Source organism: Plectropomus leopardus, chromosome 11 (genome assembly GCF_008729295.1).
Source record: "Plectropomus leopardus isolate mb chromosome 11, YSFRI_Pleo_2.0, whole genome shotgun sequence".
NCBI lineage: Eukaryota > Metazoa > Chordata > Actinopteri > Perciformes > Serranidae > Plectropomus > Plectropomus leopardus.
In genome coordinates this window covers 26,945,421-26,973,105 of record NC_056473.1, presented here as the reverse complement: position 1 = coordinate 26,973,105, position 27,685 = coordinate 26,945,421, and the positions used below count along the sequence as shown (strand labels likewise).

At 37.0% G+C, this 27,685-nt stretch overlaps 1 protein-coding gene across 1 annotated transcript; it reads left to right on the top strand.

Annotated features, from left to right (window-relative positions):
- The first annotated feature begins 48 nt into the window (after positions 1-48).
- Positions 49-27,685, top strand: rabl2 (RAB, member of RAS oncogene family-like 2). The gene is made up of 8 exons (XM_042496358.1): positions 49-685; positions 1,719-1,748; positions 7,093-7,172; positions 7,270-7,349; positions 26,576-26,687; positions 26,836-26,933; positions 27,180-27,263; positions 27,547-27,685. The coding sequence occupies exons 1-8, from the start codon at positions 579-581 to the stop codon at positions 27,625-27,627; spliced, it is 672 nt and encodes a 223-aa protein (XP_042352292.1). The 5' UTR covers positions 49-578; the 3' UTR covers positions 27,628-27,685.

Genomic DNA, 27,685 nt, shown 5'->3' with positions numbered 1-27,685 from the left:
CGACGAGGTCCTTCGGGCGTCCCCGTTGCATAGAAACGAAAACCGTCGGAGATTAGACATTTACGTATCTTTATATTCTCTTTTAATATCTGAATACATAGCAAGGTGTAGCGAATATACGATTGTTTTTTCTTGTGATAGAGAAACGTTATATACAGAAGACAGTCAGCGACATTAGGACAATCACTCCTGCATAAATGCTATCAACGCTACTTCAGTTAGTGGCGCTAACTTTAGCCTCCTTCAGTAGCTCATTGTAAAGGTAACGGTGCAGTAGCGTTACCCATCAGATACTTTAAAAAGACAAATGTAATCAATGACCGTCTCTCTGCTATATTCAGCTTCATCTGGCATCCGGTTTGTCGACGTCAAAGCCAACGAAGCAGTGATATGAGCGATATCAAGCTGGACCACACGTTGTTTACCTCAGCTAAAGCTAGCTAACACTCATCGTGGTTGTCGTTAAACGCTAACTACTGTAGGGTTGTTTTAAGTAATTTATCATCTCAGATTCAGGTCACTTTTTGGAAATATAATCACCCTGGTCAACGCGATAGACAGTTTAAAAGGAGGGCAAAATGGCAAGCGACGCTGGCAGCGTTCCTGAACTGGACCAAAAGAAGTATGATTCAGACGAACAAGTGAAGATCATCTGTTTGGGAGACAGCGCAGTTGGTAAATCTAAGTGAGTATTATCTGCAACAAGCTTAGGCAGCTTATGGCTGCTTTGTGTTTTAGAATATTTGAAACTTTCTCCAGAGCTCCGTTGTTGAAAAAGTTTTGTTATCCAGGATCAGCTAACCCATCTCACTTTTGTACTGTTTTTTTAATGCAACATTGGATTGGATCATCCTGATCCAGATTCAAACTTTTTAAGACTACCAAATCCAGATAATTAGTGCTTTGACTGGGACTACATATCACAATATAGGTTGTCGGCTCTGTAGAGACTCTGTTGTCTTGTCACCATCTATCACCAAACGAGGTAACACAATGGTAGCTGAACTTATGGCCCACTGATAAAAGCCTTTGTGTTTGCAGTATTAGGAACTGGATGTTTGATTTAATTATTCACCAGACTGGTTTCAAGACACACTGCAATTACTACCTATTACCGAAAGTACTACCAGGGAGAACGAGAAAGAGATCTCTGTTATTGTAACTTTAAATCATTTTTGTTAAATATTGACTGCTACTCGGGGAATTTATACAAGAAAAATACCTTTCTCTCTCTCTTTTTTTTAAAAAAAAAAAACCTAACTGAAGGGCTTAATAGATAGCCTAATGTCTGTTTTTTTCTACTTAATCTCTCTAACTGTTTAACAAATCATGTGCAAAATATAAATAAATGTGTACATTTCCGAAGTTTTATTACATTTTGTTGCTGAAATTCAACCTGGATCCACTCTTTGCAGGGATCAGGATCCTTATTTTTTTTTTAACCTAGGTATCCAGATTCTACTAAAACAATTTGAACAACACAAATTCAAGGTTTGATCCGAAACACAACCAAGACTGGAGTACATGATCTAATCTGATTTCAGAATCCTTTTTTGCTTTTTTTGAGCGACTCATTTTCAAGATTTGAGCCAATCCTATATCTCAAATCTGATCAGATTACTTTTTAGCAACTGGGCCCAGTAGATTATATGTCATCCTGTCTAACATTACAGTATTGTTACGTTGACGCAGATTGTTTCTCTCTCTCTCTCTCGTAGGCTGATGGAGAGGTTTCTAATGGATGAATAGTATCCTTTTGAGCTTTAGCTATTTAAAATGAAACGTGTCATTTATGTTTGTAAGTCACATTATGTCGTTCTAACCTATCCTAATTCATAGCCCTGGTAAGACTATCCTGATGACGTGAGCTCAACTTTGTGTCTCTCTCCCTGGTTCAGTCTGGACTTCCTGCCAATTGCAACCATTTCAATGGGCGGGGATTTCTCGCTTTGACAGACAGACTCCTTCAGTCAGTCCTGACGTTAGCATTAACGTTTGCTCCTCTCCTACACAAATAGATTGTCAGTTAGACAGTAGCAGTCTAAAATCTACAATTTATTTATATTTACCCTTTGTATGTGACGTGTACCTCGTCGACAACAATCCACACGTTTTTTGCGATTCACTGGTGTTAATGTTATGTATGAAATATAATGTTATTTCACATTTCTAATGCAGCACAGTTGTGTCTGGACCGCTAAATACCTGCTGTCAGCATCCTTGTCTGTCCAAAGCGTTATGAACACTGATATGTATGGTTGTGATCCCCTACTTTGCAGGCTCTCGTATTTGTTCCTCCGTTAGAAGGTAAAGGGTTGATTTATTGGTCATTTTTTAAACAAAGTTTAAAAAACAAAATTACATTTGTCCTTGATCCTGCTACATCTTTTGAGTTGAAGGATGAGTTGATTAGAAACAACAGCTGCTATGAAGATTCCATCCAGTTGCTCGGGAATGTTTCTGCTTGTGGCATCATTCAATTCCTGCAGTACATTTTTTTAATTTGCATCAGAGTCTTGTGTCCTTATGGCTCCCAACAAGGTCTGCCCATTCAGAGCAATAGCTTGATCCAGGATGAAGATGTGCACAGAGCAGTCTCTTATCTCCTGTTGCTGAGTGAGCCTCAATCGCATCTCATCCATTTTATTCTCCTGTGACCGGACATTAGGCAGAAGAGGGCTTGGTAGAGGCAGGGCCGGCCCTTGGCATAGTCATGCTGGTTGCGCTAAAAAACACATAATAATTTGCTGCGTCCTTTAGCACCTAGCCCTAATGCTCTGCCTTGGAAATAACAACTGAACACATAAAGAGAGAAAAAATCATAAGCTCAGTGCCCCTGTTGTTTCTCATCATTTGACCTGTCCCTGACCAGCCTGCACTGTGGGCACTGACAGCGCTGCATATTTAAAGTGACAGTCAGGGATGAGTTACTGATGCGCACCTCAGGTCAGAGAGGGAGAGAGAGAGAGAGAGAGAGAGAGAGAGAAGCCTGATTGACACGTCAACAGGCAGGTTATAACTTATCTACATTTACATTTCTTTTTTTCATAAAAAAAGTCTAAACTTTTAGGTGCGCAATTTAGAAAACTAGTAATAGAAAAGCAGGAATACAGATCCAAATACAGATGTTTGTTCTCTATTATAGCATAAAAAAGGCTGTTTTGTGTGAAGAAGTTTCGTTTGTACGAGCTATCGCAGTTAAAATCATGCAAAGCTAGATTATGATGTTGTGATAGCTGCTGAGAATTAAAGAATGTTTATGAATCATCTGAATGTCAAGCCAGTCATTTATATAGTTAATTGCTGCTGGCTGCTTAGAGCTGCTCTTTTATACGTTTCCAATAAGTACTTTAGACACTGTGCTGAAATTACTCATATTGTTGGGCATGTGTTACTGTTTAATTGTGGTGCATCCTCTTTTATTTTATTTCTGAATAATCACAACTAAGAAATAATTGATGCACTGCAGCACGTGTTTGTCCTACACTGTCTGCTGCAGGTACATGTTTTTGTTTGTGCAGTAATCAGCTATTGTACTCTATAACTGTCCAGATGCCATTTTGCCAAATCCAGTCAGAAAAATTGTGAAAAAGTATTTTTTTCTGAAAACTCAGCAAGTGCATCTTCTAGTTCTTGTTTAATTGCTGTTATCAACTCTATCACTGATTTAACTTCACTGATGGCTGTGTTTACTCTGCTAATTCTAAAGTTCATGCACGGCCCAGGACAGGAAGCCTCTGCAGCGGGTGATTAAAACTGCCCAGAACTTCACTGCTTCCCATCAACAGAGCATCAGTGACCTCGGTGAAGTGAGGTGTCTGTGAGAGCCCAAAGAATACTGAAAACCAGCAGTAACCTAGGGCTGGGCGATAAAACGATCTCGATACGGGATCGCGATAAAAAGTGCGTCGATGATAAACTATGGTCATTTTTACTCGATGTGGCCAGACCTAGATAGATTCAAACAGCTTTCCCGCCGTGCTGTGTCTTACAGCGGAAGTTGTTAGACGTCTGTCAGTTAGCAGCAGGTACACAGTACATGCTCATTTTTCACTGCAAGTTTATTTTGTGCTGAGGTGAGTGTGCCGAGATGAGAAATTAAAAACAGCATATAATAGCCACCTGACACCCTGCCGGCGGGCTAAGCATTGTTTCTTTTTCTCTTCTTTTTTTTAAAACTCTTTCCCCGCCATTGTCCGTCAATCAGTGTTTTCACTGTAGTGTAAGGGACACTGTTACAGATGTTATGCCATAAAACAACATTTCCACCTCCCTGAGCTACCACCTTATCATGGTGGAGGGGTTTGCGTGTCCCAATGATCCTAGGAGCTCAGTTGACGGGGGCTTTATGCCCCTGGTAGGGTCACCCATGGCAAACAGGTCCTAGGGGAGGGACCAGACAAAGCGTAGCTCACCGGACCCCTTATGATGAAAAACATAAATGGTTCAAAGTTTCCCTTGCCTGGACGTGGCTCCCCCCGGAGCCAAGCCTGGGGGTAGGGCTCGATGGCGAGCACCTGGTGGTCAGGCCTTTACTTATGGGGCCTGGCTGGGCACAGCCCGAAGAGGCAACGTGGCTTCAGAAGGGACGTGGAATGTCACCTCTCTGGTGGTGAAGGAGCCTGAGCTGGTGCACAAAGTTGAGAAGTTCCAACTAGATATGGTTGGCCTCACCTCGACACATAGCATGGGCTAGAAACAGTCTTCTCGAGAGGGGTTGGACTCTCTTCCAATCTGGAGTTGCCACTGGTGAGAGGCGTCGGGCAGAGGTGGCAGTACCTATTGCCCCCTGGCTCGGTGCCTGTATGTTGGAGTTTACCTCGGTGGACAAGAGGGTAGCCTCTAGACAGTAGATCCTGACTGTTGTTTGTGCCTATGGTCCAAACGGCAGCTCAGAGTATCCACCCTTTTTGGAGTCCTTAGAGGGGGTGCTGGAGAGTGCTCCTTCTGGGGATTCCCTCGTTCTGTGGGGGGACTTCAACACTCACGTTGGCAGCAACAGTGAGACCTGGAGAGGTGTGATCGGGAGGAATGCCCCTGATCTGAACCCGAGTGGTGTTTTGTTAATGGACTTGTGTGCTCGCCACAGATTGTCCATAACGAACACCATGTTCAGGCATGTTCTGGCTCCTATGGTGGGGGAGGACGCCGGTCAGACCTGGCAGACCCAAATGCATTGTGAAGGTCTGCTGGGAACGTCTGGCAGGGTCTCCCGTCAGAAGGAGCTTCAACTCCCACCTCTGGGAGAGCTTCAACCAGGTCAAGGTGTTCAGGGCACGTCCCACTGGTAGGAGACCCCGGGGAAAATCCAGCACACGCTGGAGAGACTATGCTCGACTAGCTGGCCTGGGAACAACTTGGGGAAGAGCTGGACAAAGTAGCCGAGGAGAGGGAAGTCTGGGCTTCCCTGCTAAGGCAGCTGGATAAGCGGAGAAGGTGAAGGTGAAGGTGAAGGTGAAACAACATTTCCACGTCCAAAAACAAACGAACAAGAGGATCTAAGGTCCCAAGGTGACGGGTAAAGAGGACTACTAATGTGCCCACTTTATCACTATTAAGCGGCTTTTTGGACCCTCTCAGTGGCGTTATTTAAAAAAAAGGACGAGAGGGGATGCTTCTCACGGTGTGAGTTCAGGTGTAGTGAGTTTCCAGCTCGGTTATGTTGAAATAATAAACTGATCTCTGATGTTTGATGACTTTCAACTCAAGAAGCAAGCAGGACAATATGTAAAGGCAGCCTTCACTGCAAAGTCATTTCTTAGGGACTGTTCTTTAGCTGTGGTGCTTCCAAAAAACAATAACAAAATGTAAAAAATGAAATTGATTTTGCTCTTGAAAATGGCTTTCTTTTACAAAAACGCGATTTTGTTGTATTCGTTTTTTGATGAAAATGCACAAATTCAGATGTTGATGAAAAAGAAATGGAAGAAACTAGAATTAAATGTTTTTTGTGTTTGAAAGATCTGTTCTATTCATTCATTATATATTCAAAACAGAAAATATTCCAGAGGTCTTGAAAGATTAGTGAATATGACCAAAAATGCTGCCGCTGACTGGCAACTTAATAAAAATACTCTTGCGGGGAAGGAGCAGCATTATCGAATTATATATCGTGATAAATATCAGTATTGATCAACATGGGGAAAATAATTTCTTCTTAAACCATGTTTAAGAAAAATGACAAATAAGTCTACCTTGCACCTTGTAGTTAGCACTTGTACTTTTTTGAAAGTAGCTGCCTGTATGCTACGTCATCCACTATAATGCACTCCCTAACTGGCTGCTGATGTTTTCAGATACAGAACGGATCACACATTGGCTCGACAAGACTGTGGTGGATTAAAATCTTTGGGTTAGCAGAAAGTCCAGACTGAACCAGGGAGCAATTCAGTTCAATTCAATCAATTCAGTTCAATTCAATTCTGGGATTTGTCAAAGTTTCTATGATGCTGTTTTCAGATTCATCTAGGCAACACATAAAACTAAGCATCAAAAGAGCTTACATTTCACATAACTAGAACACATACTAAACTTACAAATCAACATATTAGCCTGAGCATAGAGTTTACAGCACTGTCGATAAATATCTCTGTCATCACTCAAATCATCAGTAAGAAAATGACCAAGGTATTTTATTACTTTACTTCAGATAAGAGGAGCATCACACACATTAAACACTGGAAAAAAAACTTATTTCCTGTCCTCTCTGGTTTTAACTATCATGCCATTACTCTTTTTGGGATGAAATATAATATCACTATCTTTGCCATACTGTGAACATGTGTTTAGTAATAGCTGAAACGCAGCAATATATGGACTAAAAATTACCAGGTCATCTGCATACATCAGATGATTGATGACAGAGTTTCCAACAAGGCAGCCTTTGTTACACCAGTTCAATTTTTCCGATAGTTCATCCAAATACATATTAAATAATATAGGGGACAAAATTGTGGAATTGTGAAATTGAAATGTCTTAAAAGCATTAACTTTAAGTGTCTGATACCTGATGAACATGCTGTCCAAGATCAAGCTGGCATGCCCCAACAAAGCAGATCGTTGAGAGGTTAAGATCTTTAACTGTTTCTGCAGTCGGCCGCAGCAGTTGTCAACCTATGCCTTGACGCTCTACAAACACACAGCCACTGTAGGAAACAAGTCAGTCGCTGTGGGTATGTATTGTGCAACTACTTTTGTTCTGAGCCCAGTGACTACTTACCTAAGTAAAGGTTAAATCACCAGAGATATGTTTTTGTTTGTGATTCACAGATTTCTGGGACACTGCTGGTCAGGAGAGATTTCAGAGCATGCATCCCTCATACTACCACAACGCACATGCATGCATTATGGTAAAATACACCCTTGAGCCTCATTCCCACTCTACAGATAACATGCCAACACCTGTTAACAGATGTCTTTTTAATGTAATGAGTTTGTGTCCGATTGGAATTCACCTTTTAAGACAATTTTCTACATACTATACTATGACTTTTTTCTACATACTATACTATGACTTTTTTCTACATACTATACTATGACTTTTTTTAACACTATACTTTTATTTCTACAACTTTTTTACTGCACAATATACTGACTTTTTTGACACACTATAATGACTTTAATATAGAATACTATGGCTTTTTGTCAATGTCAATTTTATTTATATAGCACATTTAAAACAACCGTAGTTGACCAAAGTACTGAACATTCATAAAAATAAGGGACAAAAACATCTATAACTAGTAAAGCATGATAAATAAGTACAAAATAAAATACAAGAGATACAGCACAATACTTTAAGTCGAGGTGCCTCAGGTCAACTGGAAGTGAACGCCAGTGAAAAAAGATGGGTCTTCAGCAGCAACTGAAAGGCTCCTTGGGACTGAGCAGCTCTTATGTAAAAAGTTGCTCGAGGGGCAGCCACTGCAAAGGCTCGGTCACCTCTGTTCTTATAACGCAATCTAGGAACCAGTAACAGCATTTGTTTGGTGGACCCCAAAGCTCTAGCTGGAGTGTGATGGTGTAGAAGCTCCATTAAATAAGGTGGTACCAGCCCATTTAAGACCTTAAAAACAACTACTAAAATCTTAAAACCAATCCTGAAGTGGACAGGAAGCCAGTGAATCAAGGCCAATACTGGTGTTATATGATAACGCTTTCTTTTTCCAGTTAGAGACATTATACAATGATTTTTTTTCAACATACAATACTATGACAGTTTTGGACACACTTTACTATGACTTTTTTTTCGCATACTATGCTTTTCTGACCATAAGCCTGGCCCAGTTGTGATAAAATTCACACAGATTATATAATGATAAATTTGTGATGGACACACTTGCAACCACCGTGACATTATATATCCAGAAGGTCAGACTTCACTGTGAGATCATAATACTATGCAGAAAAACTCCTTTCTGGCCATTGCTCAACATCATAACTATGAAACAAAAAGGGAGACATTTAGTCAGAGACTGCTGCTGTGGATGACAATGTGTGTGAAGCTTTCATGTTTACTGTAACACCTCATTCCTACCGCAATTCGCGGTTGCAAAGAGGTTTTTTAAACATGGTTAAACTCGCTAAATGGCTCTATTCCCACTGCCACTGAAATTACGGCTTTCTGTTAGTTGTTGTGTGTGTGTGTGTGTGTGTGTGTGTGTGTGTGTGTGTGTGTGTGCATTGTCTTGTTTGTGTGTCTGTGTGACATCACAGACAGGCAGGAGAACAGGTAAACAGCAGACAGCAGCAGGACCAGAGTTCCTTGAACACTTTTCAGTGGTTTCTTCTCATTATACATCTCTTACTTATCCAGTGTCTCTTTCAAACTCAGTGGAGATGTATTTGCGTTGGTGTTTTAGCGCCACTTAGGAGAAAACAGAGGGTACTTAGTGACAGCGCATCATTGCATCTCGCTGGTTAAAGGGCTGAAATTGCTGTGTTCACCGGGGTGTTGCGTTCCTATCAATGGCAATCAGAGCCTGAGGCGACTAAAAAAAAATTGTCTACTGCAGATTCATTTGACCCGGGTGTCAATGCTGATTGTACGCATTCCCATTGCATTGTAAAGCCAGATGTTAGGGGGTATTAGCTGGTTTGCTGTGCAGTGGGAATGAGGCTTATGTGAGACTTGACTGGTGGGTAGAGGCACACAATTGCATGGTTGTAATTCTAGTGATGACATACTTCAGTGACTTAAAAAAAACTGTGACAAACTATATTATTATTTTTTTAAACATAAAATACTATGACTTATTTAAAAATTTAAGACTGTTTAACACTCAAACACATTGCATTGCATTGACCATTCATCCAACACATCTGCAGATTTTTCAGGACTTTACTGTTTATACCATGTAACCTGACTTTGGTCTTAGTCTGTGACTTTTTCCCTCATAAATGTGCAAGTTCAAATATAAACTGTTACCTAACTTTTTTTGGAAATGCTTTGTCTAAAAGCACAAGAGAAAAATCTTCTAGGAGGAGGCTTCAAGTGTCTCAGCTCATCAGCTCAGGGACATAGAGGATTGGTTTTAAGGCTGGAGGATCTGGGTTAAATTCTCAGGTGATCAATTAGCCTATTTTGCAAGCTGTCTGGAGTGAAAGTAATTTTTAAAAATATTTTCTATTGTATTTTTTATATAATGTGTTTAGACTTTGCACTGTGCTAATCATATCAAGAAAAACTCCTTGTATGTGCAAGTCAGCATGGCAAAAACTCCTGTCCGTGTGCACATTTAGTAACTGCTGCTTAAAATATAAACAAATTACTGTGTTTGATGTGTATTTTTTTGTTTGCATGTGAATTAACCAAATAACCAGGTTACAGCTAAATATGCATTTTTCCCCGGATGAGACTAATGTCACAGTTAACAGTTCTGTGTAATATCTTAAGTTCCATGTTTTAGTCAGACCCCTGAACTGAAAAACTTTTTCAGATGTAGCATTAAGTAGTGCTGTGCTGTAGCTCAAGAAAATAAAATGATGCTTCCCATGAACACAAGTTAGAAATAAAAGAATAATGTAACTGGTCATGGTTTACTTACTCAGTTCTTTTACGGGACTTGTTTTGTAGTATGGCAGCATATTTAGCAAACTGCAGTCTTAAGTCCCTTAGTCTGGTGTGTTTTGAGGCCCAATGCTCAGAGGAAAGATGGAAAAAATGTCTGATGGATGGCGAAGGAATGTTAAAGGATTAAAGGCTGAAGGTTTTTTTTAACACATTGTCAAATGGTTGTCCAGCTCAATAGCTCAGGCCGTTAAAAGGTTTGCTTTGACATCATGAGGTTTTGGGCAGTGCAGCTGAATTTTAAACTCCAAACAAGTTTTATTAACTGTCTCTATATAATGCCAAGGATGGCCAGGAATTGTGGGTTCAAATCCCCATCTGTTTGGTAGCGCTGGTGAATTTTGAAATCCAACAGCCTAATGAAGGTTAAATGCACCTGGAGCAAAGGTCTACATGTGGAAGGTGCTATTTGCATGGTGGGTTAACAGTCCTGGTATAGTGGCAAGGGTGGCCAAAAAATTGTGGGTTTGAGTTCCTGTCTTTAGGACAGGGCAGATGAATTTTCACTCCAACAACCAAACGACAAGGTTAAATGCTCCCAGAGCAAAGGTCTACATGTGGAGGGTAATGGTGGCAGGGTGAATTAACTATCTTATTATGGTGCAAAGGATAGCCAAGATTTGTGGGTTTGAATCCCCGTCCTCTGGGCAGGGATGGTGAATTCTAAAGTTCACCAGCCAAATGTAGAGGTTAACTGTACCTGGAGAAAAGGTTCCCATTTGGTGGGTACTGGTCTAAAGATGCAAGAGAAAATGTTCAAGGAGGTGGTTGCAAGTGTGTCCATCTCATTAGCTCAGGAATTTGAAAGGCTTCCTTGGAGATCGGGAGATTTTGGGTTCAAGCCTTGTCCAGAGCAAAAGAATTTTAAACTTAAACAGCCAAATTAAAAGGTTAAATGCAACCGGAGAAAAGGTTTTCATGCGGAGGATGCTGGTGGCATGTTGTAAAACTGTCTCAATATGGTGCCAAGGAGGGAATCCCTGTCAGTTTGGCAGCACAGGTGAATTTTAAAGTCCAGCAGCCAAATTAAAAGGTTATATGTTTCCCTGGAGAGGAGGTCTACATGTGGAGGGTGATGGTTGTGGGGTTTATTAACTGTCTCAATACGGTGCAAAATATAGCCAAAAATTGTTGGTTTGAATTCCTGTCTGTTGGACAGGGAAGGTGATTTTTAAACTCCCAACAGCCAAATGAAAAGGTTAACTGCACCTGAAAAAGAGGTCCCCATTTGGTGGGTGGTTGGAGGTGTGTGTCCAGCTCATTAGCTCAGGCTGTTAAAAGGGTTTCTGGGAGATCAGGAGGTTCAGCCTAATAAAAAGGTTTAATGTGCCCAGGAAAAAGGTTCTCATGTGGAGGGCGGTGGTAGTGTGGTAGAATAACTGTCTCTATATAGTACTAAGAATAACCAAAAAATGTCAGTTCCAATCCCTGTAACTTTGGAAGGTCAGGGGAATTTTAACGTCCTACTGCCAAATTAAACGGTTAAATGTTTCTCTGGAGACAAGGTCTCCATGTGGATGGAGCTTTATGCATGGAGGTTTAAATGTCTGAAAGTGGTGCACATATAGCCAAGAGTTGTGAGTTTGACTCCCCATCCGTTGGGCAAGGAAGGCAAATTCATAAGTTCAACAGCTAAATAAAAAGGTTAACAGCGCCTGGAGAAAAGGTCCACATGTTAAGGGTCGATGATGGCTTGGTGGATTAACAGCCTCAGTATGGGTGCCAAGCATGACCAAGAATTGTGGGTTTGAATCCTTGTCTGTTGGACAGGCGAGGTTAAAGTCAAATAACCTAATGAAAAGATTAAATGTACTTAGAGAAAAGGCCCCCAAAGTTTTTCAAATCTACAATTCCATACCTTTTTCTTCAATCCCTCTGATCTCGTTGCAATTCTCTAAATTCTTTTTGTGAAGGCTTTTCACTTTTAGTTTTTGACACCCTTCAAATTGTTAAACATGACTTTTTTGTGATATTTTGGACGACATACCATAGCAAGACTTTTTTTGTGATATTTTGGACGACATACTATCCTATGACTTTTTATGACATTACGGACAACATACTAAACAAGTACTTTTTTATGACATGGATGACATATTAAACAATGACTTTTTATGATATTTTCAGCGACATCTGTGTTCTTTTCCATGTTTTGATGTGGGGACACTAATGCTCTCACACACACTGTTTGCTGACTGTGTCAGAGTGAGGGGTTTGGAAGGGTTTAACTTTGAGGTGGAAGATTGAGCTATTTTACAATTATTATTATTAATTGTCATATTTTGGACAACATACTATAGTATGACTTTTTTGTGACATTTGGGACGATATACTATACTATGACGTTTTGATATCTTGGACGACATACTATAGTATGACGTTTTTGTGATGTTTTGGATGACAAACTATGGCATGACTTTTTTGTGATATTTAAGACATACTATACTATGACTTTTTGTGATATTTAGGAAAAATACAATACTTTGACTTTTTTGTGATTATTTGAACAATATATGCTACTATGACTTTTTCGTGATATTTTGGATGACGTACGACAGTGCGACTTTTATGTGGTATTTTTGACGACAAACTTTACTATGAATTTATTGTGATATTTTGGACAACATTCTATAGTATGATTTTTTTTGTGATGTTTTGGACAACATACTATATTTTGACTTTTTTGTGATGTTTTGGATGACATACTAAAGTATTACTTTTTCGTGATATTTTGGGTGACATACTAAAGTATTACTTTTTCGTGATATTTTGGGTGACAAATGAGAGTATGACTTTTTTGTGATATTTTGGATGACATAAGACAATATGAGTTTTTTGTGATATTTTGGATGACATACTATTTTGTGACTTTTTTGTGAATATTTTGGATGACATACTATACTATGAGTTTTTTTTGTGATATTTCGGATATATACGATACTATGACTTGTTTGTGATATTTTGGACGACATATTATAGTGTGACTTTTTGTGATATTTTGGACGACATACTAAAGTTTGACTTTTTATGCCATTTTGGACGACGTTCTTTACTGTGCCTTTTTTGACATTTATTTAGTTTTCAGTCATTTTTTTTTACATTAAATTTTGACATTTATGGACATACTATACTATGTCGTTTTCAGCCGTTTTTTTTTCAAATTCTATATTTCGACTTTGTTTTTTTAACATTTCATATTTTGACATATTTTGACATACAATACTATGGAGTTTTCGGTCAATTTGTTGCCATTCTTGGCTGTTCTTTCTACATGCTGTACTATGACCTGTTTCAGCATACTCTTGTATGTCGTTTTGAGCCCTTTTTCAAAGGTCAAAATTTGACATTTTTTGACAAACTATACTATGTTGTTTTATGTCATGTTTTAAAATGCTATAATATTACCGTTTTGGCTGTTTTTTTGACATGCTATAATGCAATGTGTTTTGACATGCTAGATTATTTCATTTTTAGCCATTTTTTCGACATGCCAGGATTTCACTTACGTATTTCAACATACAATACTATGTCATTTTCAGCTGTTTTTTTCAACATGCTATATTATGACCTGTTTCAGTTTGCTCTAATATGTTTTTTCAGCCACTTTTTCAACATGTAAAAATTTGACATTTTATGATATTCTATACCATGGCATTTTCAGCCATTTTTTCCAAAATGCTATATTATTACGTGTTTGACATGCTTATGACATGGGATTATGCCAATTTCAGTCATTTTTTCGCCATGTCACAATTTCACATACATATTTCAACATACTATACTATGTCATTTTTAGCCATTTTGTTGACATACTATATTAAAAAGACTGTTAATATGCTATATTATTAGGTGTTTCAGCATGCTCTAATATGTCGTTTCCAGACGTTTTTTTTGACATACTATGCTATGTTGTTTTTAGCCAGTTTTTCAAGATAATGTACACTGATTTTTTTGGCTGTTTTTTTGACAGGCTATGACATTTTTATGCATGCTGTTGTATGTGGTTTTCAGCTGTTTTTTTTGACGTGTCATATACTTGACATACTATACTTTGCTGTTTTTTTCCACATTCTATATTATGATGTTTTTTGGATTTTTATTCATTACTCTATACTATGACATATCTCGACATGCATTTTTCTGCTATTTTCATCTGTTTTTTGACATGTCATATTTCGACAATTTTCGCCATACTATAGTACAGCATTTGAAGTCGTTTTTGCAACATGCTATATTATGGTGTTTTTGACTGTTTCTTGTCTCGGCACACTATGTTATGCAGTTTTCAGTGGTACTCAGCAGTTTTTGAGACATGTCAATTTTAGACATTTTTCGCCATACTATAGCCTTGCTTTTTAGGTCATTTTTTTAAACATGCCATTTTCTTGTGTTTTCAGTCATTTTTCCAACATTCTGTGCCATGGCGTGTCTCGGCAAGGTATTTCATGCAGTTTTCAGCAGTTTTTAGCAGTTTTTTAGACATGCAATTTTTTGACATTTTTGCCATACTATAGCCTTGCTTTTTGTGTCATTTTTGCAACATACCATTGTATTGTGTTTTTAGTCATTTTTGCAGCATTCTGCTCCATGGCGTGTTTCGGCACGCTATTTTATGCAGTTTTCAGCCATTTTATTGTGTTTTTAGTCATTTTTGCAACATTCTGCTCCATGGCGTGTTTCGGCACGCTATTTTATGCAGTTTTCAGCAGTTTTTAGTCGTTTTTAAGACATGCCATTTTTTGACATTTTTGCCATACTATAGCCTTGCTTTTTGTGTCATTTTTGCAACATACCATTTTATTGTGTTTTTAGTCATTTTTGCAGCATTCTGCTCCATGGCGTGTTTCGGCACGCTATTTTATGCAGTTTTCAGCAGTTTTTAGTCGTTTTCAAGACATGCCATTTTTTGACATTTTTGCCATACTATAGCCTTGCTTTTTAGGTCATTTTTTTAAACATGCCATTTTCTTGTGTTTTCAGTCATTTTTCCAACATTCTGTGCCATGGCGTAGACATTTTTTGACATTTTTGCCATACTATAGCCTTGCTTTTTGTGTCATTTTTTCAACATACCATTTTATTGTGTTTTTGGTCATTTTTGCAACGTTCTATGCCATGGCGTGTCTCTGCACGCTATTTTATGCAGTTTTCAGCAGTTTTTAGCTGTTTTTAAGACATGCCATTTTTTGACATTTTTGCCATACTATAGCCTTGCTTTTTAGGTCATTTTTTCAACATGCCATTTTATTGTGTTTTTAGTCATTTTTCCAATGTTCTATGCCATGGCGTGTCTCGGCAAGGTATTTCATGCAGTTTTCATTAGGTTTTAGCCGTTTTTAAGACATGCCATTTTTTGACATTTTTGCTATACTATAGCCTTGCTTTTTGTGTCATTTTTTCAACATACCATTTTATTGTGTTTTCAGTCATTTTTGCAACGTTCTATGCCATGGCGTGTCTTGGCAAGGTATTTTATGCAGTTTTCAGCAGTTTTTAGTCGTATTTAAGACATGCCATTTTTTTGACATTTTTGCCATACTATAGCCTTGCTTTTTAGGTCATTTTTTCAACATACCATTTTATTGTGTTTTTAGTCATTTTTGCAACGTTCTGTGCCATGGCGTGTCTCGGCACGCTATTTTATGCAGTTTTCAGCAGTTTTTAGCCGTTTTTAAGACATGCCATTTTTTGACATTTTTGTCATTTTTTCAACATACTATTTCATTGTGTTTTCAGTCATTTTTGCAACATTCTGTGCAATGGCGTGTCTCGGCAAGGTATTTTATGCAGTTTTCATTAGTTTTTAGCCGTTTTTAAGACATGCCATTTTTTGACATTTTTGCCATACTATAGCCTTGCTTTTTGTGTCATTTTTTTCAAATGCTATTTTATTGTGTTTTTGGTCATTTTTGCAACGTTCTATGCCATGGCGTGTCTCGGCAAGGTATTTTATGCAGTTTTCAGCAGTTTTTAGTCGTTTTTAAGACATGCCATTTTTTGACATTTTTTGCCATACTATAGCCTTGCTTTTTGTGTCATTTTTTCAACATACCATTTTATTGTGTTTTCAGTCATTTTTGCAACATTCTGCTCCATGGCGTGTCTCGGCAAGGTATTTTATGCAGTTTTCAGTAGTTTTTAGCTGTTTTTAAGACATGCCATTTTTTGACATTTTTGCCATACTATAGCCTTGCTTTTTGTGTCATTTTTTCAACATACATTTTATTGTGTTTTTAGTCATTTTTGCAGCGTTCTATGCCATGGCGTGTCTCGGCACACTATTTTATGCAGTTTTCATTAGTTTTTAGCCGTTTTTAAGACATGCCATTTTTTGACATTTTTGCCATACTAAAGCCTTGCTTTTTGTGTCATTTTTTTCAACATACTATTTCATTGTGTTTTCAGTCATTTTTGCAACATTCTGTGCAATGGCGTGTCTCGGCAAGGTATTTTATGCAGTTTTCATTAGGTTTTAGCCGTTTTTAAGACATGCCATTTTTTGACATTTTTGCCATACTATAGCCTTGCTTTTTGTGTCATTTTTTCAACATGCCATTTTATTGTGTTTTTAGTCATTTTTGCAACATTCTGTGCCATGGCGTGTCTCAGCAAGGTATTTTATGCAGTTTTCAGTAGTTTTTAGCTGTTTTTAGACATGCCATTTTTTTTGACATTTTTGCCATACTATAGCCTTGCTTTTTGTGTCATTTTTTCAACATACCATTTTTATTGTGTTTTTAGTCATTTTTGCAGCGTTCTATGCCATGGCGTGTCTCGGCACGCTATTTTATGCAGTTTTCATTAGTTTTTAGCCGTTTTTAAGACATGCCATTTTTTGACATTTTTGCCATACTAAAGCCTTGCTTTTTGTGTCATTTTTTCAACATACCATTTTATTGTGTTTTTAGTCATTTTTGCAACGTTCTATGCCATGGCATGTTTCGGCACGCTATTTTATGCAGTTTTCATTAGGTTTTTAGCTGTTTTTAAGACATGCCATTTTTTGACATTTTTGCCATACTATAGCCTTGCTTTTTGTGTCATTTTTTCAACATACCATTTTATTGTGTTTTCAGTCATTTTTGCAGCATTCTGCTCCATGGCGTGTTTCGGCACGCTATTTTATGCAGTTTTCAGCAGTTTTTATCCATTTTTAAGACATGCCATTTTTTTGACATTTTTCGCCATACTATAGCCTTGCTTTTTGTGTCTTTTTTTCAACATGCCATTTTATTGTGTTTTTTGTCATTTTTTGCAACGTTCTATGCCATGGCGTGTCTCGGCAAGGTATTTTATGCAGTTTTCATTAGGTTTTAGCTGTTTTTAAGACATGCCATTTTTTGACATTTTTGCCATACTATAGCCTTGCTTTTTGTGTCATTTTTTCAATATGCAATTTTATTGTGTTTTTAGTCATTTTTGCAACATCCTGCTCCATGGCGTGTTTCGGCACGCTATTTTATGCAGTTTTCGGCAGTTTTTAGCTGTTTTTAAGACATGCCGTTTTTTGACATTTTTTGCCATACTATAGCCTTGCTTTTTGTGTCATTTTTTTCAACATACCATTTTATTGTGTTTTTAGTCATTTTTGCAACGTTCTATGCCATGGCATGTTTCGGCACGCTATTTTATGCAGTTTTCATTAGGTTTTAGCTGTTTTTAAGACATGCCATTTTTTGACATTTTTGCCATACTATAGCCTTGCTTTTTGTGTCATTTTTTCAACATACCATTTTATTGTGTTTTTCAGTCATTTTTGCAGCATTCTGCTCCATGGCGTGTTTCGGCACGCTATTTTATGCAGTTTTCAGCAGTTTTTATCCATTTTTAAGACATGCCATTTTTTGACATTTTTCGCCATACTATAGCCTTGCTTTTTGTGTCTTTTTTTCAACATGCCATTTTATTGTGTTTTTAGTCATTTTTCCAAACATTCTGTGCCATGGCGTGTCTCGGCAAGGTATTTCATGCAGTTTTCAGCAGTTTTTAGCCTTTTTAAGACATGCCATTTTTTTGACATTTTTGCCATACTATAGCCTTGCTTTTTGGGTCATTTTTTCAATATGCAATTTTATTGTGTTTTTAGTCATTTTTGCAACATCCTGCTCCATGGCGTGTTTCGGCACGCTATTTTATGCAGTTTTCGGCAGTTTTAGCTGTTTTTAAGACATGCCATTTTTTGACATTTTTGCCATACTATAGCCTTGCTTTTTGTGTCATTTTTTCAACACACCATTTTATTGTGTTTTTAGTCATTTTTGCAACGTTTTATGCTATGGCGTGTCTCGGCAAGGTTTTTTATGCAGTTTTCATTAGGTTTTAGCTGTTTTTAAGACATGCCATTTTTTGACATTTTTGCCATACTATAGCCTTGCTTTTTGTGTCATTTTTTCAACATACCATTTTATTGTGTTTTTTAGTCATTTTTGCAACATTCTGTGCCATGGCGTGTCTCGGCAAGGTATTTTATGCAGTTTTCAGTAGTTTTTAGCTGTTTTTAAGACATGCCATTTTTTGACATTTTTGCCATACTATAGCCTTGCTTTTTGGTCATTTTTTCAACATACCATTTTTATTGTGTTTTTAGTCATTTTTGCAACATTCTGCTCCATGGCGTGTTTCGGCACGCTATTTTATGCAGTTTTCAGCAGTTTTTTTTAGCCATTTTTTAAGACATGCCATTTTTTGACATTTTTGCCATACTATAGCCTTGCTTTTTGTGTCATTTTTTCAACATACCATTTTATTGTGTTTTTAGTCATTTTTGCAACGTTCTATGCCATGGCGTGTCTCGGCAAGGTATTTTATGCAGTTTTCATTAGGTTTTAGCTGTTTTTTTAAGACATGCCATTTTTTGACATTTTTGCCATACTATAGCCTTGCTTTTTGTGTCATTTTTTCAACATATCATTTTATTGTGTTTTTAGTCATTTTTTGCAACGTTGTGCTCCATGGCGTGTCTCGGCAAGGTATTTTATGTAGTTTTCAGCAGTTTTTTGTCATTTTTTAAGATATGCCATTTTTTGACATTTTTGCCATACTATAGCCTTGCTTTTTGGGTCATTTTTTCAACATGCAATTTTATTGTGTTTTTTAGTCATTTTTGCAACGTTCTGTACCATGGCGTGTCTCGGCAAGGTATTTTATGCAGTTTTCAGTAGTTTTTAGCCGTTTTTAAGACATGCCATTTTTTGACATTTTTGCCATACTATAGCCTTGCTTTTTAGGTCATTTTTTCAACACACCATTTTATTGTGTTTTTAGTCATTTTTGCAACATTCTGCTCCATGGCGTGTTTCGGCACGCTATTTTATGCAGTTTTCAGCAGTTTTTAGCCATTTTTTTAAGACATGCCATTTTTTGACATTTTTGCCATACTATAGCCTTGCTTTTTGTGTCATTTTTTCAACATACCATTTTATTGTGTTTTTAGTCATTTTTGCAACGTTCTGTGCCATGGCGTTTCTCGGCAAGGTATTTTATGCAGTTTTCATTAGTTTTAGCTGTTTTTAAGACATGCCATTTTTTGACATTTTTGCCTTACTATAGCCTTGCTTTTTTGTCATTTTTTCAACATACCATTTTATTGTGTTTTCAGTCATTTTTTGCAACGTTCTATCACATGGCGTGTCTTGGCACGATATTTTTTGCAGTTTTCAGCAGTTTTTAGCCATTTTTAAGACATGCCATTTTTTGACATTTTTGCCATACTATAGCCTTGCTTTTTGTGTCATTTTTTCAACATATCATTTTATTGTGTTTTTGGTCATTTCTGCAACGTTCTGTGCCATGGCGTGTCTCGGCATGCTATTTTATGCAGTTTTCAGCAGTTTTTAGTCATTTTTCAGACATGCCATTTTTTGACATTTTTGCCATACTATAGCCTTGCTTTTTGTGTCATTTTTTCAACATACCATTTTATTGTGTTTTTAGTCATTTTTGCAACATTCTGTGCATGGCGTGTCTCGGCAAGGTATTTTATGCAGTTTTCAGCAGTTTTTAGCCGTTTTTAAGACATGCCATTTTTTGACATTTTTGCCATACTATAGCCTTGCTTTTTGTGTCATTTTTTTCAACATGCAATTTTATTGTGTTTTTAGTCATTTTTGCAACATTCTGCTCCATGGCGTGTTTCGGCACGCTATTTTATGCAGTTTTCGGCAGTTTTTAGCTGTTTTTCAGACATGCCATTTTTTGACATTTTTGCCATACTATAGCCTTGCTTTTTGTGTCATTTTTTTCAACACACATTTTTGTGTTTTTAGTCATTTTTGCAACATCCTGCTCCATGGCGTGTTTCGGCACGCTATTTTATGCAGTTTTTGGCAGTTTTTAGCTGTTTTTTTTTTTCACATGCCATTTTTTGACATTTTTGCCATACTATAGCCTTGCTTTTTGTGTCATTTTTTCAACATACCATTTCATTGTGTTTTTGTCATTTTTGCAACATTCTGTGCCATGGCATGTCTCGGCAAGGTATTTTATGCAGTTTTAATTGGGTTTTAGCCATTTTTAAGACATGTCATTTTTTGACATTTTTGCCATACTATAGCCTTGCTTTTTGGTCATTTTTTTCAACATACTATTTTATTGTGTTTTTGTCATTTTTTTGCAACGTTGTGCTGCCATGGCGTGTCTCGGCAAGGTATTTTATGCAGTTTTCAGCAGTTTTTTGCATTTTTAAGATATGCCATTTTTTGACATTTTTGCCATACTATAGCCTTGCTTTTTGTGTCATTTTTTCAACATGCCATTTTATTGTGTTTTTAGGTCATTTTTTTGCAACATTCTGTGCCATGGCGTTTCTCGGCAAGGTATTTTATGCAGTTTTCAGCAGTTTTTAGCTGTTTTTAAGACATGCCATTTTTTGACATTTTTGCCATACTATAGCCTTGCTTTTTGGGTCATTTTTTCAACATACCATTTTATTGTGTTTTTTAGTCATTTTTGCAACGTTCTATGCTATGGCGTGTCTCAGCAAGGTATTTTATGCAGTTTTCAGCAGTTTTTAGTTGTTTTTTAAGACATGCCATTTTTTGACATTTTTGCCATACTATAGCCTTGCTTTTTGTGTCATTTTTTCAACATGCATTTTATTGTGTTTTTAGTCATTTTTGCAACATTCTGCTCCATGGCGTGTTTCGGCACGCTATTTTATGCAGTTTTCAGCAGTTTTTAGCGTTTTTTAAGACATGCCATTTTTTGACATTTTTGCCATACTATAGCCTTGCTTTTTGTGTCATTTTTTCAACATACCATTTTATTGTGTTTTTAGTCATTTTTTGCAACATTCTGTGCATGGCGTGTCTCGGCAAGGTATTTTATGCAGTTTTCAGCAGTTTTTAGCCGTTTTTAAGACATGCCATTTTTTGACATTTTTGCCATACTATAGCCTTGCTTTTTGTGTCATTTTTTCAACATACCATTTTATTGTGTTTTTAGTCATTTTTGCAACATCCTGCTCCATGGCGTGTTTCGGCACGCTATTTTATGCAGTTTTTGGCAGTTTTTAGCTGTTTTTCAGACATGCCATTTTTTGACATTTTTGCCATACTATAGCCTTGCTTTTTGTGTCATTTTTTCAACATACCATTTCATTGTGTTTTTTGGTCTCATTTTTGCAACATTCTGTGCCATGGCATGTCTCGGCAAGGTATTTTATGCAGTTTTAATTGGTTTTAGCCATTTTTTTAGACATGTCATTTTTTGACATTTTTGCCATACTATAGCCTTGCTTTTTGGTCATTTTTTCAACATAGTATTTTATTGTGTTTTTTAGTCATTTTTGCAACGTTCTATGCTATGGCGTGTCTCAGCAAGGTATTTTATGCAGTTTTCAGCAGTTTTTAGCTGTTTTTCAGACATGTCATTTTTTGACATTTTTGCCATACTATAGCCTTGCTTTTTGGTCATTTTTTTCAACATACATTTTTATTGTGTTTTTGTCATTTTTGCAACGTTCTATGCTCCATGGCGTGTCTCGGCAAGGTATTTTATGCAGTTTTCAGCAGTTTTTTCAGTTTTTTAAGATATGCCATTTTTTGACATTTTTGCCATACTATAGCCTTGCTTTTTGTGTCATTTTTTCAACATGCCATTTTATTGTGTTTTCAGTCATTTTTGCAACATTCTGTGCCATGGCGTGTCTCGGCAAGGAATTTTATGCAGTTTTCATTAGGTTTTAGCTGTTTTTAAGACATGCCATTTTTTGACATTTTTTGCCATACTATAGCCTTGCTTTTTTGGTCATTTTTTCAACATGCAACATTTTATTGTGTTTTTAGTCATTTTTGCAACATTCTGCTCCATGGCGTGTTCGGCACGCTATTTTATGCAGTTTTGAGCAGTTTTTAGCTGTTTTTAAGACATGCCATTTTTTGACATTTTTGCCATACTATAGCCTTGCTTTTTGTGTCATTTTTTTCAACATACCATTTTATTGTGTTTTTAGTCATTTTTTGCAACATTCTGTGCCATGGCGTGTCTCGGCAAGGTATTTTATGCAGTTTTTCATTAGTTTTTAGCCGTTTTTTAAGACATGCCATTTTTTGACATTTTTGCCATACTATAGCCTTGCTTTTTGTGTCATTTTTTCAACATGCAATTTTATTGTGTTTTTAGTCATTTTTTTTGCAACGTTGTGCTCTATGGCGTGTCTCGGCAAGGTATTTTATGCAGTTTTCAGCAGTTTTTTTGTCATTTTTTTAGACATGCCATTTTTTGACATTTTTGCCATACTATAGCCTTGCTTTTTGGGTCATTTTTTCAACATGCCATTTTATTGTGTTTTCAGTCATTTTTCAACATTCTGTGCCATGGCGTGTCTCGGCAAGGTATTTTATGCAGTTTTCAGCAGTTTTTAGCGTTTTTAGACATGTCATTTTTTGACATTTTTGCCATACTATAGCCTTGCTTTTTGGGTCATTTTTTCAACATACCATTTTATTGTGTTTTTAGTCATTTTTGCAACGTTCTATGCTATGGCGTGTCTCAGCAAGGTATTTTTTATGCAGTTTTCATTAGGTTTTAGCTGTTTTTAAGACATGCCATTTTTTGACATTTTTGCCTTACTATAGCCTTGCTTTTTGGTCATTTTTTCAACATATCATTTTATTGTGTTTTTGGTCATTTTTTGCAACGTTCTATGCCATGGCGTGTCTCTGCACGTTATTTTTATGCAGTTTTCAGCAGTTTTTTTAGCTGTTTTTCAGACATGCCATTTTTTGACATTTTTGCCATACTATAGCCTTGCTTTTTGTGTCATTTTTTTCAACATACTATTTCATTGTGTTTTTAGTCATTTTTGCAACATTCTGTGCCATGGCGTGTCTCCGCAAGGTATTTTATGCAGTTTTAATTGGGTTTTAGCCATTTTTAAGACATGTCATTTTTTGACATTTTTGCCATACTATAGCCTTGCTTTTTGTGTCATTTTTTCAACATACCATTTTATTGTGTTTTTTTAGTCATTTTTGCAACATTCTGTGCCATGGCGTGTCTCGGCAAGGTATTTTATGCAGTTTTAATTAGGTTTTAGCCGTTTTTAAGACATGCATTTTTTGACATTTTTGCCATACTATAGCCTTGCTTTTTTGGTCATTTTTTCAACATACCATTTATTGTGTTTTTAGTCATTTTTGCAACGTTCTATGCTATGGCGTGTCTCGGCAAGGTATTTTTTATGCAGTTTTCAGCAGTTTTTAGCTGTTTTTAAGATATGCCATTTTTTGACATTTTTGCCATACTATAGCCTTGCTTTTTGGTCATTTTTTCAACATACCATTTTTATTGTGTTTTTAGTCATTTTTGCAACGTTCTATGCTATGGCGTGTTCTCGGCAAGGTATTTTATGCAGTTTTCATTAGTTTTTTAGCTGTTTTTAAGACATGCCATTTTTTGACATTTTTGCCATACTATAGCCTTGCTTTTTGGTTCATTTTTTCAACATACCATTTTATTGTGTTTTCAGTCATTTTTTTGCAATGTTCTATGCTATGGCGTGTCTCGGCAAGGTATTTTATGCAGTTTTCATTAGGTTTTTAGCTTTTTTTAGACATGCCATTTTTTGACATTTTTGCCATACTATAGCCTTGCTTTTTTGTGTCATTTTTTTTCAACATACTATTTCATTGTGTTTTTTAGTCATTTTTGCAACATTCTGTGCCATGGCGTGTCTCGGCAAGGTATTTTATGCAGTTTTCAGCAGTTTTTTGTGTTTTTAAGACATGCCATTTTTTGACATTTTTGCCATACTATAGCCTTGCTTTTTGGTCATTTTTTCAACATACCATTTTATTGTGTTTTTGGTTATTTTTGCAACGTTCTATGCCATGGCGTGTCTCGGCACGCTATTTTATGCAGTTTTTCAGTAGTTTTTAGCTGTTTTGTTTTTAAGACATGCCATTTTTGACATTTTTTGCCATACTATAGCCTTGCTTTTTGTGTCATTTTTTCAACATACTATTTTATTGTGTTTTTAGTCATTTTTGCAACATCCTGCTACACGGCGTGTTTCGGCACGGTATTTTATGCAGTTTTCAGCAGTTTTTAGCAGTTTTTAAGACATGCCATTTTTGACATTTTTTGCCATACTATAGCCTTGCTTTTTGGGTCCTTTTTTCAACATACATTTTATTGTGTTTTTAGTCATTTTTGCAACATCCTGCTACACGGCGTGTTTTGGCACACTATTTTATGCAGTTTTCAGCAGTTTTTAGCCGTTTTTAAGACATGCCATTTTTGACATTTTTTGCCATACTATAGCCTTGCTTTTTGTGTCATTTTTTCAACATACTATTTTATTGTGTTTTTAGTCATTTTTGCAACATTCTTTGCCATGGTGTGTCTTGGCACACTATTTTATGCAGTTTTCAGTAGTTTTTAGCTGTTTTTAAGACATGCAATTTTTGACATTTTTTGCCATACTATAGCCTTGTTATTGTAAAATACCAAAAATGCCAAAAATGTCTTAAAATAGAATGCTGAAAAAATGACATATAATGACAAAGTATAGCATGTGAAAAAACGTAAAAATTTGACGTTGAAAAAGTGGCTGAAAACAACACATTAGGGCATGCCGAAACACGTCAAAGTATAGCATGTCGAAAACACAACCAAAAAAGTAGTAATATAGCATGTAGGAAAAATGGTTTAAAACGGCATTGTACAGTTTGTTGGAAAATGTCCAGTTTTGACATGTTGAAAAAATGCCTGAAAAGGACATAATCTCACATGTCAAAACGCGTCACAGTATAGCATGTTGAAAAAACAGCCAAAAACGTAATAATATAAAAAATGCTGTATTTTTGGCTGGAAAAGGTGTGGCTCAGTGGGTAAATTAGGCAGTTAGTGTGCCTGAGGTTGCCGGTTCAACTCTTATCTGGGACGGGTGACTTTTAAAGCTGCTGTCCAAAGCAAAGAGCTAAAGGGACTGTTGAAAACATGCAAAATGTACGGAGGTTTGCCTCAGTGGGTAAATCAGGTGGTTAGTGTGCCTGAGGTTTCTGGTTCATGTCTTATCTGGGACAGGTGACTTTGGAGGACAGTCAAGAGACAGGAAGTTTAGGTGAGAAATAGGAAGTTGGGTTGAGAGACAGGATGGTTAGTCAAGTTACAACAAGTTAAGTTGAGAGACAGGAAGTTGAGCGAAGGTAGAAGATGGAGGTAGAGGATGAGAGTATAAGAGATGAAAATAGGAATAAGAACAGGCTAAGTGGAAGGGTCAGAAATTGAAAAGCAAGGGGCTAGAATAGGAAAGTCAGGAACGTCAGGAAAGTGGCAGAGTGGTAAGGTAGGAAAGTCAGGAACATAGCACGACAAAGCCTAGTGCCAATCGGAAAGATGAAAGAAGGGGATGATACATTACTTAGGTCTTGAACGACAGGGAGCAGTCCCAAAACGAAGGAAGTCTGGTATGACACACCTTGCAACAAACACTTAAAACTGTTAAAAAACACACAATTGTCTCTGGAATTTTCATATACTGAAAACAGAATTTTACCTGAAGAACTTAGTTGATTATAGGCCTGATTGGTATATCAGTCCAGTTTTGTGTATGTGTTTGAGCACGTAAACACCAGATTCTGTTTATGAGAATAGCTGGTGTACTCTGAAAAACTGGGATGTATAAAATAAATCTTAATAAGCCACATTCTCTGCTCTCATGTAAACAAAATATCCCAAACATGGTCATAACCTGGATAAGCCTGATCAACGGGTTATTCATGTGCATGTGGCTATTTTCTTTTTTTTTTGACATACTGTACTGACTTTCAACATTCTGGTTAAGATACACCTCTAAAGTATACTTTTAATTTGTTCCTTTGGCCTTAAAAATGTGCTCATGTTTGAGGATTGAAGATGCAGATGGTAATTCTCTCACAGTGCAGTCAACAAGGACTTGTTAGATGAATGTTGGAATGCACCAGCTGAACTGGGGAGGTGACACAGACTGTCAAAAAAGAAGGCTGAACTCACTCCTGTGCATACTTTTCTTCTTTCTCATAGGTTTTTGATGTTCAAAGGAAGATCACATATAAGAATCTGGCCAGCTGGTATAAGGAGCTGAGGGAGTATAGGCCCGAGATACCCTGCTGTGTGGTTGCCAACAAAATTGACGGTAAGTCTGGCTCTGACACTGCACATAACAGTAAATATTTAGCTCGCACAGATTGTTTATTTCCTCTATCCTTTTGATCAACTATGCAACCTACAAAATCGCCTGTAGAATTTTAGATGCAATCTTGTTTGTTTTTCTTTATCTGCAGCTGATTTGAAGGTGACACAAAGAAGCTTTAACTTTGGAAAAAAGCAAGGACTCCCATTTTACTTTGTGTCAGCAGCTGATGGGACGAATGTAGTAAAGGTTTGAACTTTTGCTTACTCTCCCACAGTGTAAATGTCAGCAAATGCTGAGTTCATTTCATGGTGCATTTCAAACTCATTAGTACTGTTAACTGCATGGATGACATTTCAACAGGATTGACAGTGCTTCTTTTATAAACCAAAGTATCAAATTAATTCTTTATATAATTCTGTATAAACTCATAAATTGTCCAGACCACTTGAACTGCTCCTGTGTGTTGATAGTTCTGACTCGCTGTCACAACAGATGTTCAGAGAGATGATCAAGAGAGCAGTGGACTACAAACAAAACCCCAGCGACTTCATGGATGAAGTGATGCAAGAATTAGAGGTACACCTCTTTGAATGCTAAAACACAGTCTGAACACTGATGTGCTCATCTTTGAAGCCGTTTTAACCAACCCTAACCAAGACTGCTTACAGCCAAGATTAACAAGTTTAAAACTGACTCTGCTGATTATAGACCAATTCTGGAGTTTCTCAATTGTTTTGTTTTAAAGACATTTCTTAGATTTTCACTTAAAACCTATTCATGAACAAGCATACACTTTACTTTTCTGTTGCTGAAGTTTTTGACTGAAAACATATTCATATTGATGATATTTGTGTTACAGAACTTTGATATGGAGAAGAAGGAAGACAATTCAGAAGCTGATGAGGATGGACTGAAGGCAGAGAGTCCCGAATTGGTCTGACAGATGTTTACAGATCCTCAAAACCCACTTGTCATCTCATGGATAATTTATAGGCACA

Coding starts and splice junctions, on each gene's coding strand:
- rabl2 (XM_042496358.1), top strand. CDS start 579: ATGGCAAGCGACGCTGGCAGCGTTCCTGAACTGGACCAAAAGAAGTAT. Junction 26,934..27,179: donor ATGGGACGAATGTAGTAAAG/GTTTGAACTTTT, acceptor CTGTCACAACAG/ATGTTCAGAGAGATGATCAA. Junction 27,264..27,546: donor AAGTGATGCAAGAATTAGAG/GTACACCTCTTT, acceptor TTTGTGTTACAG/AACTTTGATATGGAGAAGAA.